At 40.4% G+C, this 19,037-nt stretch overlaps 2 protein-coding genes across 7 annotated transcripts in view; one reads left to right on the top strand and one right to left on the bottom strand.

Annotated features, from left to right (window-relative positions):
• pagr1 (PAXIP1 associated glutamate-rich protein 1) overlaps positions 1-11,752 on the bottom strand; it is a 28,344-nt gene extending 16,592 nt beyond the window's left edge. The window contains exons 1-2 of one of the 6 annotated variants that reach the window (XM_090202491.1): positions 10,440-11,752; positions 8,758-8,944 (exon numbers count right to left, since the gene is read on the bottom strand). In XM_090202491.1, the coding sequence (XP_090058617.1) occupies positions 8,758-8,944; positions 10,440-10,442 (190 nt within the window). In that variant the 5' untranslated portion in view covers positions 10,443-11,752. The remainder of the gene's footprint in view (positions 1-8,757; positions 8,945-10,439) is intronic. The other 5 variants (XM_021565524.3, XM_021565525.3, XM_021565521.3 and 2 more) reach the window with 5 other exon arrangements.
• A 46-nt stretch (positions 11,753-11,798) lies between these two features.
• kif22 (kinesin family member 22) overlaps positions 11,799-19,037 on the top strand; it is a 35,861-nt gene continuing 28,622 nt past the window's right edge. The window contains exons 1-5 of the mRNA XM_021565520.3: positions 11,799-12,141; positions 12,344-12,539; positions 12,742-12,869; positions 13,432-13,586; positions 13,932-14,141. Coding sequence (XP_021421195.3) covers positions 12,346-12,539; positions 12,742-12,869; positions 13,432-13,586; positions 13,932-14,141 — 687 coding nt within the window. The 5' untranslated portion in view covers positions 11,799-12,141; positions 12,344-12,345. The remainder of the gene's footprint in view (positions 12,142-12,343; positions 12,540-12,741; positions 12,870-13,431; positions 13,587-13,931; positions 14,142-19,037) is intronic.

Raw genomic sequence — 19,037 nt, 5'->3', positions numbered from 1 at the left:
TACATTGTGTGTATAAGGTAGTCGTTGTGAATTTGTAAGGATATTACTGCACTGTCTGAACTAGAAGCATACGCATTTCACTACACTCACATTAACATCTGCTAACCATGTGTATGTGACCAATAAAAAATAAAAACAATTGTTCTTAACTGAATTGCCTAGTTAAATAAAAACATAAAAAATATGAACTGTATCTCAGTAAAATCTTTGAAATTGTTGCATGTTGCATTAATATTTTTGTTCAGTGTATTAGACCTAGGCTACAATAAATTTAAGCCATCACCTGAGCTTGGTTGTAGGTAAACATCTGAAAGAATGACAAGAAAACCCACCTAAACATGCCTAAATCCTGCTATATTGTTCTGTGGGCAGATTAAACTAAATTAGTTCAATGCAGATCAGGGCTAGATTTTCTGACGACCTAATTAAGCATTCGAAGAATCAAACATGGCGGAGGTTCGATAATGCAGTGGGGTTTCTTTGCGACCTCCGTTGCGGAGGGCCTTGAATATGCAAAGTGTTTTGGAGTCCAGTGTCCAAAACCTTGGTCTCTGTCGAAGGTTGTGGGTCTTTCATCAGTACAACCCCAAACACACATCAAAAAGCATCTGGGAAGGGTTAAGGAAAGAATGCTGGACTGGCCGCCAATGAGTACAGATCTGAATCCATTAGAAAACCTATGGTAGCAGTTGGTCTAGACTGTAAACTAAATTATAAACTGGGTGGTTTGAGCCCTGAATCCTGATTGGCTGACAGCCATGGTATATCAGACCGTATACCACAACATTTATTTTTACTGCTCTAATTAAGTTGGTAACCAGTTTATAATAGCAGTAAGGCACCTCTGGGGTTTGTGATATATGGCTAATATACCACGGCTAAGGGCTGTGTCCAGACACTTTGTTGTGTCGTGCCTAAAAACAGCCCTTAGCCGTGGTATTTTGGCCAAATACCACACCTCCTCGGGTCTTATTGCTTAACATCACTAGGGTAGGGGGCAGCATTCGGAATTTGGATGAAAAGCGTGCCCAAATTAAACTGCCTGCTACTCAGGCCCAGAAGATAGGATATGCACATAGTAGTAGATTTCGATAGAAAACACTCTAAAGTTTCCAAAACTGTTAAAATAATGTCTGTGAGTATAACATAACTGATATGTCAGGCGAAAACCCGGGGAAAATCCAACCAGGAAGTACTATTATTTTGAAAGACTGTTTTTCCATTGAAAGCCTATCCACATACAAAGACTTAGGACCCAGTTCAAGTACAATCTCTATGGCTTCTTCTACATGTGGCCAGTCTTTAGGCATTGTTTCAGGCTTTAACTATGAAAAATGAGGGAGATACAGCACTTTCAATCATCAGCCATGCGCCTGATCGGGAAAGCGCCTGATCGGGAAAGCGCCTTTCCTATTGACGAAGCTTTTGTCTGGTTGAAATATTATTGATTTCAAAAACAACCAGAGGAGTGATTTTAAACATCGTTTGGCATGTTTCTACTAACTTTTTTTATTGTACTTTTTTGGACTTTTCGTCTGGACTTAGTGCACACGCCTTAAGCATTCGGATTACTGGACAAAACACGCGAACAAAAAGGAGGTATTTGGTCATAAAGAGGGACATTATCGAACAAAACAAACATTTATTGTCTAACATGGAGACCTGGGAGTGCCACCAGATGAAGATCATCAAATGTAAGTGATTCTTTTTAAAGCTATTTCTGACTTTTGTGATACTCTCCTTGGCTGGAAAATGGCTGTATGGGTTTCTGTGGCTAGGTGCAGACCTAACATAATCGCAAAGTGTATTTTCTCCGTAAAGCCTTTTTGAAAGCTGACACAGCGGTTGCATTAAGGAGAAGTTTATCTTTATTCGAATGTTTAACACTTCGTTTATCGTTTATCAATGTTTATGATGAGTATTTCTGTAATTTGATGTGGCTCTCTGCACTTTCACCGGGTGTTTGTTTGAGACAATGCATTTCAGACCATAACGCGCCACTTTAAACTGAGATTTTTGGATATAAATATGAACTTTATTGAACAAAACATACATGTATTGTGTAACATGAAGTCCTATGAGTGCCATCTGATGAAGATCATCAAAGGTTAGTTATTCATTTGATCTCTATTTTTGCTTTTTGTGACACCTCTCTTTGGCTGGAAAAATGGCTATATGGTTTTCTGTGATTAGGTGCTGACCTAACATAATCGCATGGTGTGCTTTCGCAGTAAAGCCTTTTTGAAATCGGACACTGTGGTTGGATTTACAAGAAGTTTATCTTTAAAATGGTGGGTAATACTTGAATGTTTGAGGGATTTTAATTATGGGATATCTGTTGTTTTGAATTTGGCGCCCTGCAATTTCACTAGCTGTTGTTGAGGTGGGATGCTAGCATCCCACTTGTACCAGAGAGGTTAAGCACCCCTCAAACACAGCTGAAGAGTGGGACAAATTGCCAGTAGAAAAGTGCAGCAATCTCATTGACGGCTACAAGAAGCATTTGTCAGTAGTTATCTTGGCCAAAGGCTGTGCATCAAGTACTAGCTCCTGGCCTGGGTGCTAATATTTTTATTTCAACTTTATTTAACTAGGCAAGCCAATTAAAAACAAATTCTTATTTACAGCATACCAAGAGGCAAAAGGCCTCCTGCTGAGACGGGGATTAGAAAAAAAAACATCACGACAAGAGAGACACCACAACACTGGATAAAGAGAGACCTAAGAGAACACAACATGGTAGCAGCACAAACATGGTACAAACATTGTTAGGCACATACAACAGTGTGAAAGGCAAAAAAAGTAAGCGCTAGCGCTGCCCCGGTCACCTTTAAGTGCTGTTATTGTAAAGTGGAAACATCTTGGAGCAACAACAGCTCAGCCACGAAGTGGTAGGACACACAAGCTCACAGAACGGGACCGCCGAGTGCTGAAGTGAGTAAAATCGTCTGTCCTCGTTTGCAACTCACTACCGAGTTCCAATATGCCTCTGGAAACAACGGCAGCACAATAACTGTTTGTCGTGAGCTTCATGAAATAATAAACTAAAACATCACATTTACATAAGTATTCAGACCCTTTACTCAGAACTTTGTTGAAGCACCTTTGGCAGCAATTATAGCCTTCGAGTCTTCTTGGGTATGAATAATATCTGGTACACCCAGGAATACCTGACATGATGACTCCTTGCTGTCCCCAGTCCACCTGACTGTGCTGCTGCTCCAGTTTCAACTGTTCTGCCTTATTATTATTCGACCAAACTGGTCATTTATGAACATTTGAACATCTTGGCCATGTTCTGTTATAATCTCCACCCGGCACAGCCAGAAGAGGACTGGCCACCCCACATAGCCTGGTTCCTCTCTAGGTTTCTTCCTAGGTTTTGGCCTTTCTAGGGAGTTTTTCCTAGCCACCGTGCTTCTACACCTGCATTGCTTGCTGTTTGGGGTTTTAGGCTGGGTTTCTGTACAGCACTTTGAGATATCAGCTGATGTACGAAGGGCTATATAAATACATTTGATTTGATTTGCACTGTAACGGGCCAGAGATAGATCGTCTGTGAAAAAGGGTCTACTTGCTGTTCACACAAACCAACAGTGTTTTGGATGGGAATGTCCGTTCTACAAATTCTAATCCTATGGGACAATTGTTATATGTATGTAATATTTGTAGCATTGTACAGCTAAGCCAGAGTCATCTTCAGCCCTAACTCAAATTTAAATATCGGGCTGTGTCATCATCACTTCGGATAATTATTTGACACGTTGAACTTTTTTCATTTGAACAATTCTGGGTGGCAAAAGCTGTAAGGGGATAAGATGGGGAGAAAAAAGACAGATCAGAACTTGAAAACGTGACCGCAGTAATTGGTGAGCATGTTTTTCATCATTGATTGCAAATGAGCATTTGCGCAGGTATTGTCAAAATAGTGTGAATATTATTCCAGACACTGATATGGGTTAAAGGGATACTGCGAGATTTAGGTTGTTTTCTCAGTCAGATGAACTCATTTCTGTCTCAGCGTGTAGTCTGGAGATGTTAGCACATAGTTAGCTTAGCACAATTACTTGAAGTTTCCCACAGTAGCCAGGTCCTCTCAAAAACCGACTTTCAACTACTCCAAAGCTGGGTGGTTGGTCATTTTAGTCTTATGAAGCTATACATAGTAGGGATGCATGATATATCGGTGAATATATCGGTATCGGCCGATGCCTAGTTTAACGCACGATGTGCAAAACTGATGTCAAAGCTGACGTGCATACCTATATAACGAAGGTACATGATGTAATGAATCCATGTACAATTTTGCGTAACACAGCATTCCTAAACTAGCCCACAATGTCTGCTGTGTGGATTGAGCAGTCAAGCAGTCATTTGAAAGAGTAACACATTTTCAGCGAGACAACTCAAAGGCAAAATCCATTAAAGCCAAGATAATGGAATTCATTGCCCTTGACAATCAACCGTTCTCTGTCGTGGGTGATGTTGGCTTTCGCCGACTGGTCGAGCACCGTTACACACTACCAATATTTCAGATGTTGCCATACCGGAGTTACACAGTAATAGCATCACTGCTATTAGCTTCACGACATACATAGTATTGAACACCGTTTGGGTCTTTGCGTGTAATAAAAGATAGTAGCACTCAAAGCTGTGCAAAAGTCAGCAAACACCGGCCACGAACGTGTTTACAAAACCGCATTGGTAATAAAGCATAATTTGTTCGACCGCAACTTCTGGGGTAGCTAGCTTTAGTTTGATACCTAGCTAGCACCAATACAACCAGCTTGAAAACAATGACCAGTAGAAACTGCAGTCATTTTCATTTATTCTTGGCAATGATTTAGGAATCCTTCTGAGGAAGTATTAGCTAGGTTGCCACTTGTTGTTCACCTATTGAAATTGAACAGTTCATGAAAATAAATAGCTAGCCAGCTACTTAACCTTGTTGTCCAAAGCTAACGTTATAAAGCAGCCAGCTAGCTTCATCTGGCTAGCGAGATTGATGACACCTAGCTATATAGTTACTGAAACAGATTGTCGTTTTGCTATCTTTTTGGGGAAGAACATTGTTTGCATCCATGAGCTAGATAGCTTCTTTTTTTATTTTTAAATGACTAGAACTGTAGCTGCAGGCGAGACACCTTTACCAGCATCATAGCATACATATTGATGAATCTTTGTGACATATGATATAAGAGTGATAGTGTAATAACTACGTAAAAATATAATGAACGAGTTAAATTATGTGACGTGCAGTCATATTCAGGTCCTGATTGGTCAACAAACGTATTTGACACGCAAAGACCCAAACGGCGTTCCATAGAAATCCTGGTTGAGAATGAAACGACTGAACAATGAAATAGCACAGCAAGTAAGTGAAAGAAATAGGTTTTCATTATGTTTTACTGGTAATGGGGACATACGTAAATGCGAACAAAATAACTTTTTGGTCAGTGTGTGTAACCTTCATTTAACTGGGCAAGTCAGTTACTTAGGAACAAATTCTTATTTACAATGACGGCCAAACCCGGACAACGCTAGGCTGTATGTCAAATTTGAGGATTCCATTGATAATTTGGTGTCTCTAAATACAAAGTGTCATAGGTGTTACTCAATTTAAATGAGGGGAAATTACATTGTGAGCAAAATTATTAATCATGTCACTTGTGTAAATTATTTTCAAAGGGTTAATGATCTTAGATTTTAGCATCTGTGGCCATTTAAGAAAATCCTCAAATCCTCAAACCCCGGCCAAACCCTCCCCTAATCTGGACGACACTGGGCCAATTGTGCGCCGCCCTACGGGACTCCCGATCACGGCCGGTTGTGATACAGCCTTGGGTCGAACCAGGGTCTTTAGTGACACCTCTAACACTGAAATGCAGTGCCTTAGACCGCTGCGCCACTCGGGAGTGGGGTCCAGGGGTGAGAGAAATATTTTTGCTATTTTCACAAGCAATTATTATGAGCGCAATTGCGGGCAGTGGCGCAAAATGCTGGGTTTTGGTAAATAAACAAGTTGTAGTTGTGACGAGGGCTTGGCCACTCACTGGCCAAACAAGGCGTTCCATGGCTTAATATTGCATGCGTTTGTCTGAAGTTCTTTAGGTTATTGACGGTCTTTGCGTCAATACGTTCTGTAGGTTATTGACGGTCCTCAATTCGGCTGAGGGCATGGAATATTCTCGTCCTAGTTCATTGTGGATTGACACTACAGATTAGTAGCCCTTTACATTCATACCAGTATACACAGGTTGAAAATGGCAGATATAGACACTCATAAGCGCCTAAATTGGAACGCAGTGGCTGTACAGGTTCTCCGCTTCACAGCTCTGTATTGGTTTTTACTGACAGCTGCTCTGAACTTAAGCACTGCGCGAGACAAGAGGTTTCCCCCTCCCTCCTGCTAACTGGGCAACTTTAACAAATGTTTTTGTTGTCTGAGTGAGGGAAATGCTGTAAATTACGAGGACTCTATATATTTTGAAGGATGAGACGTTGAGGATTATAACACATACCGCTTTGATGTCATACATGCAAGCCAAACATCCGTGAGTCCAAATGTGCACTTCACATTTCCATAATCATAATACGAATGTAATATACAGTGTCAATGTTTATGATCACTATGTTTGATGTACAGTTACAAGATGTCATGGCGCTATATCCTGGGTTGTCCTGAACAGAATTAGGTTATATTTGTTGTATTGTGAAGACAATTTGCCGTGGAACATGCATCTGAATGCACTCATGACTCCATTCTACTCTCACCAAAACTACAATTTGCTTCTCTGAATTACCTAATGAAAGCCTAACACTGTAATATCGTATTTTATAATTTAGCTAGTCATGTTGTTAATAGAACAAGCTTTCAAATTATACCCACCTGACCCAGATAATGGACCGCTTTTGGATTGCGTAAACAACAACAGTACATTGTGTAAAGGCGGAGATGCAGGGTTGTGTTCCAAACAAAACGTCTACAAGTGTGCTTTCTAATACTTCCTCCACCGCACAGCTAGGAGAGCTGAAAAAAAGTGCCTTATAGTTGAAGACACTTCTTCGATTCATAAAAGTGCATTCAAATTACTAAACTGTACACACTCAAAACCTTGTTGCACCTACTCCAAATTTGCTTGTTATGCTACTGAATGTATATAGAGTATTTTCAGATTTTGTTATCAACAAAATGAGGTGAAAAGTACAGTAAATGTAGAATGCACATAAAATCAAGAGTGTAATGTTCGGATTCAGTCTTCTGTCAGGTGAACTGTTGTGTCCTCACCTTTCGTCTAATAACTGTCCCATAATCTCCAAACTGTTCCCTTTTATTTGCTACCATGGTTACGCATTTCCATATTTCTTCTGAAAGAAAGATCTCAATTTAGCCTGATCTATATAGGCCAATTCCCACGAGTGTAAGGGATTAAATAGCATAAGCGACAGTTTACAACAACAAAAAATCCGGGGTTTGCGCAATATGTTTGGAGTGTTGACAATCAACATTGTAACTGGCTTTAACGAGTGTAGGCCTTCACACATCGCACTTCTCAAATAAAAAAACACTAGGCTCCCGTAAATGGAATTGTATGTGTGAGGCACATTCTCAATAAGCAAGATATATCCTAGGCCTGCCATTCATATGGCGTTAATGGACTGAAAAATGTTAACAGCCTACGTTTGGAGGACCGCGTCTTTGGTAGCTGGACAAGAGGCGCTCTTTGGAAATATGGGGAGGTATTCAAGCTAAATGGAGTAAGCATTGCAGGTAGGTCTATGTGAATTGTGAATAATGCAAAAGTATGTTGGCAAAAGCCTCACATGTAGACCATTTAAAAACCTGTTATGGATAGACTACTTGGCTAATGCATGGCCAGGATAAGAAAAACACCAGACACAAGCAATTGTTACAGGAAAATAACTTAAATGTTTCTAAATACGAGTGTCACCGGATTATCTCAACTCTCGTTCCATGATGGGCATATAGCCTACCGAAGGGTTTTTATGCACATCCAAAATAATAAAAGGAGCTGGATAAAATAATGTAATAGCCTACGTAGATAAAAAGGGGATGTCCGCTCACTGTTTTGCTGCTACCACAATTCATCTTTTAATAAAGCCTTGGTGATTAAGATTTATTTCAAAGCGGTCTCACGAGCCAAACCTTTTATTGATAGTCTTGACTACCTGGGGAATGCATTGGGCATGACAAAAAAACCTGCCTTCACTGAGAGGAGGCTATAAAAAAAAGATATATATATGTTTCTAAATACGAAGTTTACGGCCACAAAAAGCACACCTCTCTTGTTCCATGTGCATATGGGCACTGTGCACCACGGCTGGATAGGCTGGACTTTCGTGGTCAAAATCCTGTCCTCACAAACCTTGTTACTGCTAAGACCAGCTTTCGGTTAGTCTTAAATAGCCACACCAGCACATACTGAAAATGGCACTTTGGCGCACCTTTTTAAGAACACACCTCAGATATTGACACCCCTCCCACCACAGCACAAGCGAGCTCATATAAGACAGGTAAATGACCAATCTTGGTGCTAGGGTTTGAATATAGAAGAACGCAGGCTTTAACAGGTCGAAATTGCAAACAAGTGTGCGTTTCACAATTGCGCTGGCTTAACGCTAGCTGAAAATAGAGCCCATTGAGGACACTTAGGACTTAAAGCAGCTAGCTAGGTAGAGGCTTCTTTCTTCCCATAAAGTTGTGAGTGTAGTTAGCATTACCACAGAGGGGCCTACCTTTTGCATCCTCTGATTTGGTCTCCTCTGCTTTTGCAGCTGCCACATCTGTCCCGTCTTTGTCACCTTCCTCTTCCCTACCAGTGGTTTTCTCAGTGTCCCCCACTACGAGCACCTCTATTCCCTCTCTCAGTGAGGAGTCTGTTGTAGCCTCTGCAGCCTGCATCATCTTGTTGTTGCTACTATGCTAGAGAGAGAGTTTGCGTTGAGTTACATGTTAGCACCAGTAACAGTAATGTTTACTACAAACCCACTCCTAGTACAGAAGACATGCAAATAAAAAAACATGATCTATGTTGAGAATGTGTCTTTCAACACAGCTTATGGAGAAATTTCGGGTCAGAAAAAAAGCTTGGCTATTACACGGACGCTGAACATTTAGCCTGTTATATTCTGTTGATTAACTCTTTTAAAACTGTCTCCATGGCTAAGGTAAGACATGTTACCTTACAAAATGTTGGTTTAAAACTAATCCTTGATGCGGACAAGACTAAATATACAGTGTCTTCAGAAGGTATTCATACCCCTTGACTTATTTCAACAACAAAAAAGGCATCTTTGACAGCGATTACAGCAGTGAGTCTTTCTGGGTAAGTCTCCACACCTGGATTGTGCAACATTTGCCCATTATTTTTTGCCCAAAATTCTTCAAGCTCTGTCAAATTGATTGTTGATCATTGCTAGACAACCATTTTCAGGTTGCCGTAGATTTAAGTAAAAACTGTAACTCGGCCACTCAGGAACATTCACTGGAACATTCACTGTCTTAAGACGTAAGAAACTCCAGATTAGATTTGGCCTTGTGTTTAAGGTTATTGTTCTGCTAAAAAAAATGTTTTGAATCTCCCACTGTCTGGTGGAAAGCAGACTGAACCAGGTTTTCTCCCGTGCTTAGCTCCATTACATTTTTTACATTTTTTTTAAATCCTGAACAACCATAATGATTACAAGCATACCCATAACATGATGCAGCCACCACCGTGCATGAAAATATGGAGAGCAGTACTCAGTAATGTGTTGTATATGCCCCAAACATAACACTTTGTATTCAGGACAAAAAAGTGAATCGCTTTGTCACATAGTATTACTTGCTATGATTACTTGTCTCAAACAGGATGCATGTTTTGGAATATTTTTATTCTATACAAGCTTCCTTCTTTTCACAATATAATTTAGGTTAATATTGTGAAGTAACTACAATGCTGTTGATCCATTCTCAGTTCTCCTATCACAGTCATTAATTAAAAACTCTGTAAAATAAAAAAAATGTAAATAAAAAAAGCTCAATATCCCTTTGAGCATGGTGAAGTTCTTAATTACACTTTGGATTGGTGTATCCAAACACCCAGTCATTACAATTTAAAGTCACCGTTGGCCTCATGGTGAAATCCCTGAGTGGTTTCCTTCCTCTTTTGCAACTAAGTTAGGAAGGACGCCTGTATCTTTAATGACTGGGTGTTTTGATACACCAATCCAAAGTGTAATTAATGGTGGTCGAATCTGTTTTTCAAATTCACTGCTCAACTGAGGGACCTTACAGATGTGTATGTGTATGTGTAGGGTACTGACATGAGGTAGCCATTAAAAAAATCATGTTAAACACTATTGCACACAGAGTGAGTCCATGCAACTTATTATGACTTGTTGAGCACATTTTTACTCCTGAACGTATTTAGGCTTACCATAACAAAGAGGTTGAATACTTATGGACTCGTATATGTAGAATACCGAAGTTTGAGGTTTGTCTCTTAGAAGAGTTTAAATGGGACATGTTGCCACGGGTATTTTCCAAGTTCCATTGATTTCAATACAATATTGATGTGGTTGATTAATTTGCGTGCGCACTATTAGTTACAGTAAAACAAGCTCATCAATTTCAGTCTGGAGTGACCGCTTGGCAAATATTAGTGAGTGGGCAGTTTTAAATGTACTAATTTAGCAAAATTACAAGTAAGCTGAACACACATCTGACATGTGTATAGAGAGTATTTTTTTATGTCTTGGTCTTCAACATATCAATGTATTTCAACATATTGATTATTCATTTGGACAGAATTCTACTTAAATCAGGTAAAAACGACTGAATAAGCCAAAAAACATGATATGATTGATAGATTTGGATGATAGTGAAATCGTGAAAATATGTTTTTTGCCTACTTTTAGCCTAGCTACACATTACATGTTATTAAAGTCAGCTAGCTATATGCTAGCTGACTAAACTCCACTCCATGGTGAAGACGTTTCCACCAAAGGAGTGGAGCAGAGACCAGGCTTTGTGGAATTCAAGTCCGACTACAATCGATTTGCCTAAGGTCAATACTTCAAAATAATTGAATTACGAAACATGTACCTTGTACTTGTGTGTCCTCTGTAGTTGCCTGCCTTTCTTTGTTTGCTGAAATCCATACTTTTTCAATAAACGTTAATCAAATACAACCACAGGCTGGTTTCCTTGTTGAGATTCAACTGGCACATGCGATGAGTTGCCATCTTAGATCAACAGTAATGAGCAAATTGATAAAGTTTGAATCTCAGCAAACAAACAAAACCATGCAACTACACTGTGGACAAATATATGTAAATTAAGCGTTTCAGAATTAAACACGTTTAAAGCATTGACCTTGGGCGAATCGGTGTGGTCGGAGCTGAATTCCACAAAGCCTGGTCTCTGCTTCACTCCTTTGGTGGAGTTCATCATAAACTTCCTTCACCATGGAGTGGAGTTTAGTCAGCTAACTAACTATATGTTAGTGAGCAGAAACATGCATTGCAATTGTCACTGTAAGAAACTATTGCAAGATATTGCGTTTGCTACCTTAATCCAATTGTCAGGTTGTTTTCGCAGATAGATCGGGTAGACAACGCAAATTATCCTACCAGTTAGTAATTGATAAATGCATCAAAAGTCTAAACATTCAAAACTAAGCAGATGGGAGACACACAGACGTAAACACAGCGCCATTTTCTGGAGAAACGAGACACAGACAGCGGGGGCGGGGCGTAGAGAACCCATATGCACCCAGAAATAATTATCAATTTCCAAGCTTCATGATTTCGGGGTAACAATATTCAAATCGAACAAATGTATATTATATTGCTTACTTGTAAATTGCAACATTTGCGTGATTTTGACTATTTAATTTTTGGAATGAGGAAGTGGTGGAGGAAGTGTACGTCATAGGTCATACGACCAAGAGTGCCGATTGGCTCAGTTTAGTTACGGCCCCTGTGCTTTATCGTTTGAAAATATTGGGCGGAAGGCCATTTTACGATCGTTTAAGTCTTTCTTTTTTTTATCAACAAATTCTGGCATCATTTACTTTAGCAAACATCTTGAACTTTTTTTATACAAACCACATGTTCTAGAGAACAGGAGAACTTTCGGTAAGGTTGAGTGTTTTATTCGCTTTAGATTCTCGACAACTGAACTGGCTAACGACATCTAACAACAAAGATAGCCAGCGGTCTGCCTGACACCCTATGTGTTTCGAGCTTGTTTGCTAGCTAACATTAGCTGGCTAACCCGTGTTTATTGGACTCTCATTGTCAGATTCTAGCTAAGTAAAGGTAATTTCTTGTTTCATAGACATGGCGGCCCAGCGCGTGGCTGAGGACGTTGCGAGAGGAACCAAACAGACAGCCAGGGTTCGGGTTGCGGTGCGCCTACGGCCCTACATGCACATGCAGGACCAGAAGGGCGAGGGGGCCTGCGTAAGAAGACTGGATACGAAGACCCTGGAGATAATCAACTGGAGGAACGCCACAGAGACTCTGCAATACCAGTCAGTGTATTTTTGCCTGATACAATATCAACCTTTAGTCATCATATGCCAGTTTATTTTAATACTTGATTTTCAAAAATGTGGTTGAACATAGAAGACGGTGTGTTTGGGGACCAGATGGATCACTTGCTTCCTTTCGTGTGTGGCACATAATACCACAGGCAACAGACTGTGTCCCTTAAAATTCTGTGGTGGGTTTCAGGTTTGATGTCTTCCACGGTGAGGAGACAACTCAACAGGAGGTGTTCCTCTCCTCAGTGAAGCCCATTCTGCCCCACCTACTGAAAGGACAGAACGCCAGCGTCTTTGCCTACGGCCCAACAGGAGCTGGTATGTCAAAGGGCTCTCCTTTTATGTATTCCTTTGAGGGCGATACAAGGTACTGTCAATGAGTTACTGCCACGGACTGAGTTTAGGTTAAGCATCAGTACTTTCACGCTCATAAGATTGGCCCTATACGTCCTTCCACTGCATTCTTTTGCTCTTCCATCTTATTTATATCATTGATGTTTCTAGAGCTGCTTATCAGCGCTGTGCGTATGTGCAGCTTTGAGTATACCCTAATGCAACGGTTCCCAGCCTTTACAGGGACCACCAAATCAGTCATAAGTTGCACAAAAAAAAAATTGGGTCAAATTTCGGGTCCGTTTTAGCAGTGAACGTAACATATTAAAGGCATCTTATTACAAATTGGGAAAATATATTTTAAATAATTAATGCATTCGGTACTGCCCGCGGATCACGGCTTGAAAACCACTGCCCTAATTTGCATTATCAGTAAATGGCTCAACAAGAGTGGTTAGCAGCAGTTTTTTATATCTGGAAGCATGCTAGAAAACTCCATTATCCACCAGCCAGCACCAACCGCCTGCTCCTCTATCTCCTCACCCAGGGAAGACCCACACTATGCTGGGCAGTCAAGAACAGCCAGGGGTGATCCCACGGGCGGTCCGAGGTGTCTTCAACCTGGTGAAAGCCAAGGAGAGGGAGCACGAAGGCTGGGACTACAGCATCGGCATGTCCTACCTGGAAATATACAACGAGAAGGTAGGACTGGGTGGTCTGATGTTTTATGAAATATGCTTAGGTGTTTTGTTTGGTTATAATTGTTGCTAGTATTTATTGTGATGCATTGTGAGTGCTTTCATGTGTTTGCAAATATGTCCTTAATCAATTTTTCATTCCTCGCCTCCTCAAAACACATCAGGGGAAAAAGTCAGAGGGGAGGGACCTTAGATCCTCTCCTCCAATGCATTTTTGAGAATGAGGTGGACACAAAGAATAGAAAGTGAAACGAATGTTGAATCACTGATTTGGTTTTATTGTATTGCGACTTTTTTTGGTAGTGTTTTTACATCTCATGGTCGGTCCCTGCCTCCGTCCCTGTTCCAGGTGCTGGACCTGTTGTCCCCCAGTGCTCAGGATCTGCCCATCCGAGAGAACAAGGACAGGAACATCTTCATCCCGGGCCTGACCCACACGCCCCTCTCCTCCTTCTCCAACTTCCACTCTCATTTCATCCCTGCCAGCCTCAACCGCACCACGGCCTCCACCAAGCTCAACCAGCGCTCCAGCCGCAGCCACGCCATTCTACTCATCAAGGTTTCTACACACTCTGACTCCCATAGGTTTATATATTTCCCATGAATGACTTAGTATTAGATGCATAACATGACATGGATAGATTTACATAAAGCATCCCTCTGGTTCCTGCTGCTATGCCTGTTGGGACAATCTCGGAGAGGTAAAGACCTCTGTCTTTAATAGCATCGGCCGTGTGGCTAGTGAATAAGGCAACTCATATTTAGCAGTCTGAACACAGATTTAGATATCTCTGTAGCAGAGCCATAGATGGAGCACAACATTTATTGTTTTCACAATTTAAATTATCAATTTCACCCTCTATTTTTCAAGATGACAATATACACTGATTGTTTAGCCTAAAGCAAAACTATTGCTGACGGTGAACCTGAAGAATCAAAATAAAATCTATTGTTGGCCCTGTTCAGCAGGTGGCCTATAGCCAGATGAGAGTTGCCTCCGGTAGCTTAATTTTCAAGAGTGCATCACGGCTCGGCCTTAACGCCTGTCTCATCTTGTCCAGAACAAGTAACAAAAAAAATTTGATCACCAATCAAACAATTACTCCAATCAGAATTGGATCAGAGAGACCAACATTGGAATAATATTCAAATCTGTTTTTCCATGTTGTCTACGTGCATATTGGCTACAGTCTCATGTACAAACCGATGCTGACATGAAGGCGCCAGAAAATGTAGTCAAACTTTAAGACTTTTAATTACATAAATTTGACAAATATAATGAAAGATAATTAACATGAATGTCTAAAGGCTTGATTCTGTCGGTATACTCGAGACACAGTTCGTTCAGATCAAATGGTCACAAAACCGGAGGGTGAAGGAGAGTACCTTTTGCTCTCAACACGTCAACCACTTTGAATCTGAGCGGAGGTGCTCAGCATTTTGAAACGTATGTTTATAATTCATATAGCTCATATTAATAACCCATGCTAGTTGATGCATCTCCCCTCTTTCTGACTTAATTTCAAACTAATATTTTCCTCTGTCACATGAAACTAGGGCTGGGCGATATATCGATTTAATTTGATTAATTCAAATTTGTTTTTGTGCGATATGCCAAATGACTATCACAAGAATATAGGTTTTGTTGTTTTTACAAGGGGTTACATTATAACGCTGGCAAATGCAGCATCTCGCCGTCTGTCAGCCCATAGTGAACCGAACCATGACCCAACGGCGTCACAGCACACAAACAACAATCCTAGACAGCCTTTCCCAAGTTGTAACCATGCCCATGAAGTGTAGCGGCAGACGTTCTATCAAAATGGACAATGAGGTAGCCAGCTCACCCTCTCGTGAGAATGAAATCATTCCCAAGGGTAGCAATGTTTGTTCTGTCATATGGAAGTGGTTTGAGTTTGAGGTCCGATGTTCAGCAAATCAATGTCCTGTGCAAAGTGTGTCTCAAGACAATTGCCACCTGATGTGGCAGCACAACTAACCTCTTCCAGCACCTGAGACAGAACCACTCAGTGGAATGGGAGGAATACGTGCAACTACACAATGCTGATGCTTCCAGTTGTCCCACTCCCAAAACGTCTGGTAAAAGAGAATATACCATAGCCACAGAATTTTCAAATGTCATTCCATATAACAAGAGTTTGAGGTGGAAGGAGATTTATCACATAGCAAAATATATGATCCCCATCTATACAGTGGAAAAGGCTGGCTTCAAAAAGCTGCTAAACACAATTGACCCCAAATATCAGCTACCAAGCCGCAAGTATTTTACGGAAGAAGCATTGCCACGGTTATACATTGCTACCTGCGAAAGAGCAGTGGTGGGGATAAAGTACTCAATTTATCATACTTGAGTAAAAGTAATTTACAAATGAAGCACGTGTGTTTAGTAAGTAGAGATGTCCAGAATGCTTTCTTGATAAGTGTGTGAATGTGACCATTTTCCTGCCCTGCTTTTGATTGTCAGGGGGAAGAAAAAAAGTAAATTTGTTTTCTTTAGGAATGTAATGAAGTAAAAGTTGTCAGAAAATATAAATAGTAAAGTACACATACTACTTAAGTAAAAATGATTTAAAGTACTACTTAAGTACTTTAGCCAGCTTCTCTGTGACTCTTTCGCAGTGGTGTAATGTGTCGTACTTTTCCACCACAGCCGCTCTATGGTCGAGCAGAACGTTGGAGCCATATCTAAGCTTGACAGTCCAGTATATAGATGAAGAATGGACATTGCTAAATGTGTGCCTCTAGACATCATACTTCTCCGATGACCATACGGGTGAAATAATAGCCCAGGGTCTCGAAGACACACACACTGGCATGGAAGCTGAGCGAAGACAAACGGTGTGCATGATAAAAGCATTGCGCTTGAACAAGTGGACCCGTCTGCAGTGCTTTGAACACAGGCTCCCCCTCGCTATCGTTAAGTGTGACATTGGACAATGAAAATGCATTCAAAAAATGAATCTTCAGACCAGCTGTAGAATTATTATTTTTAATTATAATAATAATGTACCTTTGTAGCTTGTTGTAATTCTACCAATCCAATAGAAAATTAACCACATGCATGTTTAAAGAATAACAACAATATGGACTAAATGTAATTGATTTGATATCTTTTCAATCAAAACAATGAAATATGTGAACACATAGGCCTGTGCAAACAGCTACAATGGTCAAACATTCCTAAACAATGTAGTAGTAGTAGTACTATACAGGGTGAAAAGTTTTTGCCAATATGTTTTTTGTCAAATAGAAATAAGGCCTATCAAATCCTGTTACATCACGATGTGTGGGAATGCTGTATTTGTTACATTACTAAAAATGTTGCCATTCTAAATATTATTTTGTTTCTTTAAAAAAAAAAAATTATACAGAGAATGGTTTGAAAGACCCTCGGATTGACCGAGCCATCGGGGTATGCAAAAAGGTTGTCATCAGCTTCAAAAATAGCAGAGATATGGTTTTGGTACAGGCTGTGCTCAATCTACCAACTCAGAGTCCTAACCAGGTGGGGTTCAAGACAGAAGATGATTGAACGAGTCCTGGAGCAGGAGAAGGCCATAGCACGGGTCATGGGCTCCGAGAAGAAAAGCAGGCACCTGGTGCCCAGCTGGCAGCATATCAACGTTTTGGAGTCAGTGAACAAAGCCATAAGCCCACTACAAGAAATCACTGTTGTGCTGTCTGGTAAACCTGTGCTGCATCTGTTCACCACCTGCAGCCAGAGGAGGGTGAGAACAGTCTCGCAAAGCAAACCAAGAGCGCCACACTGGAGTATCTAAATGACAAGTACGATGACCCTGCCACAGATGACCACCTGGATATGGCTTCATTCAATCAATCAAATGTAGTTATAAAGCCCTTCTTGCATCAGCTGATGTCAAAGTGCTGTACAGAAACCCAGCCTAAAACCCCAAACAGCAAGCAATGCAGGTGTAGAAGCAGAACCGGATCCCCGGTCCAGGAGAAAATACATAGCAGATGACAAGGTTGAGGGCATCAAACGAAGAGCTGTTTTGGAGCTCCAGTCTCTGCTAGCTGAGAAGAGCACACCTCAGCCTGCCACAGCTCTGCATGTGTGCCTAGAAGCTGAACCTGTGGCTAAGAAGAGCAAGAAAATACTTGCATCTTCAAGAAGACCATAACGTCTGCCTCCCAGTCAGAGGATGACACCATCAAAACTGAGCTGTCAAGCTAATTGATGTCCTCTAACACAGACCCAGACACGGACTTGCTTGAGTGGTGGAAGCTTCATAAGGCCAACTTCCCAAGACTGAGCGATCTTGCAAAAAGAAGTACCTATGCATTCCTGCTACAAGTGCCCCTTCAGATAGGGTCTTCAGCACAGGTGGAAACATTGTAACATGCCATAGGGCATGCCTCAAGCCAGAGTCGGTCGACAGGCTTGAGTTCCTCTCCAGAAACCTATAGGAGCAAAGTAGAATATTCTTTTGTTTGACAGAAATGTAGTATATGTTTTATTTTGCACATTTTCAGGGATACATGAGGCATGTTTTCATATTTAAAAAATCTTATGTTCAATGACAGCCTGGCCAGTAATGGTGTTCATTTGTTTATTTTGCACATATAGGCTTAATTGATACAGAAAGACAAGTGGCATTATTTATTTCTTCATTTTAACGAAGAAAACACCTATTTTAATTGTCTTTTTTTATTTCGGGGAAAAAAAGAAAAAAAAAACGAGACAGTGCATTCGGAAAGTATTCAGACCGCTTGAATTTCTTCACATTTCGTTACAGCCTTATTCTAAATTTCATTACATTGTTTTTTTCCCTCATAAATCTAAACACAATACCTCATAATGACAAAGTAAAAACTTTTTTTTTTTTTTGCAAAGGGTAGCTACTTTGAAGAATCTCAAATATATATATATATATATATATATATATATATATATATATATATATATATATATATATATATATATAATACATTTTGATCTGTTTAACACTTTTTGTTTACTACATGATTCCATCTGTGTTATTTCATAGTTTTGATGTCTTCACTATTATTCTACAGTGTAGAAAATAGTAAAACTAAAGAAAAACCCTTGAATGAGTCCAAACTTTTGACTGGTACTGTAGGTTGTCACTCATCTAATAAAGCCTGATGTCACGGAAACCATTTTAGCATTTGAATGTTAAAGGTGCCACAGACGTGCAAGATCAGGAACAGGCTGCCTACTTCGCGTTGGGCGCAGTGCGCGGTCTGATTAGGCAGGCTACTGATATTCCCTGGGGTTGTTCGCTATGTAAAATTACTTGTAGATCAATGACTGTCAACACAGTTGCATGCTTAATTTGACACTGAATGAGAGAACGCAATTGTTGTCAAACTGTAGCTTATTTTAGGAGGATGGAAAGTAATATAAGCAAAATGAGTGAATATGTTAATGGTGATGTTTAAATACATTTTC

The sequence above is a fragment of the Oncorhynchus mykiss genome, chromosome 16 (assembly GCF_057628025.1).
Source record: "Oncorhynchus mykiss isolate SJ-2025 chromosome 16, ASM5762802v1, whole genome shotgun sequence".
In the NCBI taxonomy this organism is placed as follows: Eukaryota; Metazoa; Chordata; class Actinopteri; order Salmoniformes; family Salmonidae; genus Oncorhynchus; species Oncorhynchus mykiss.
The sequence above is the reverse complement of the archived record's forward strand: the minus strand, read 5'-3'. Positions and strand labels throughout refer to the sequence as shown.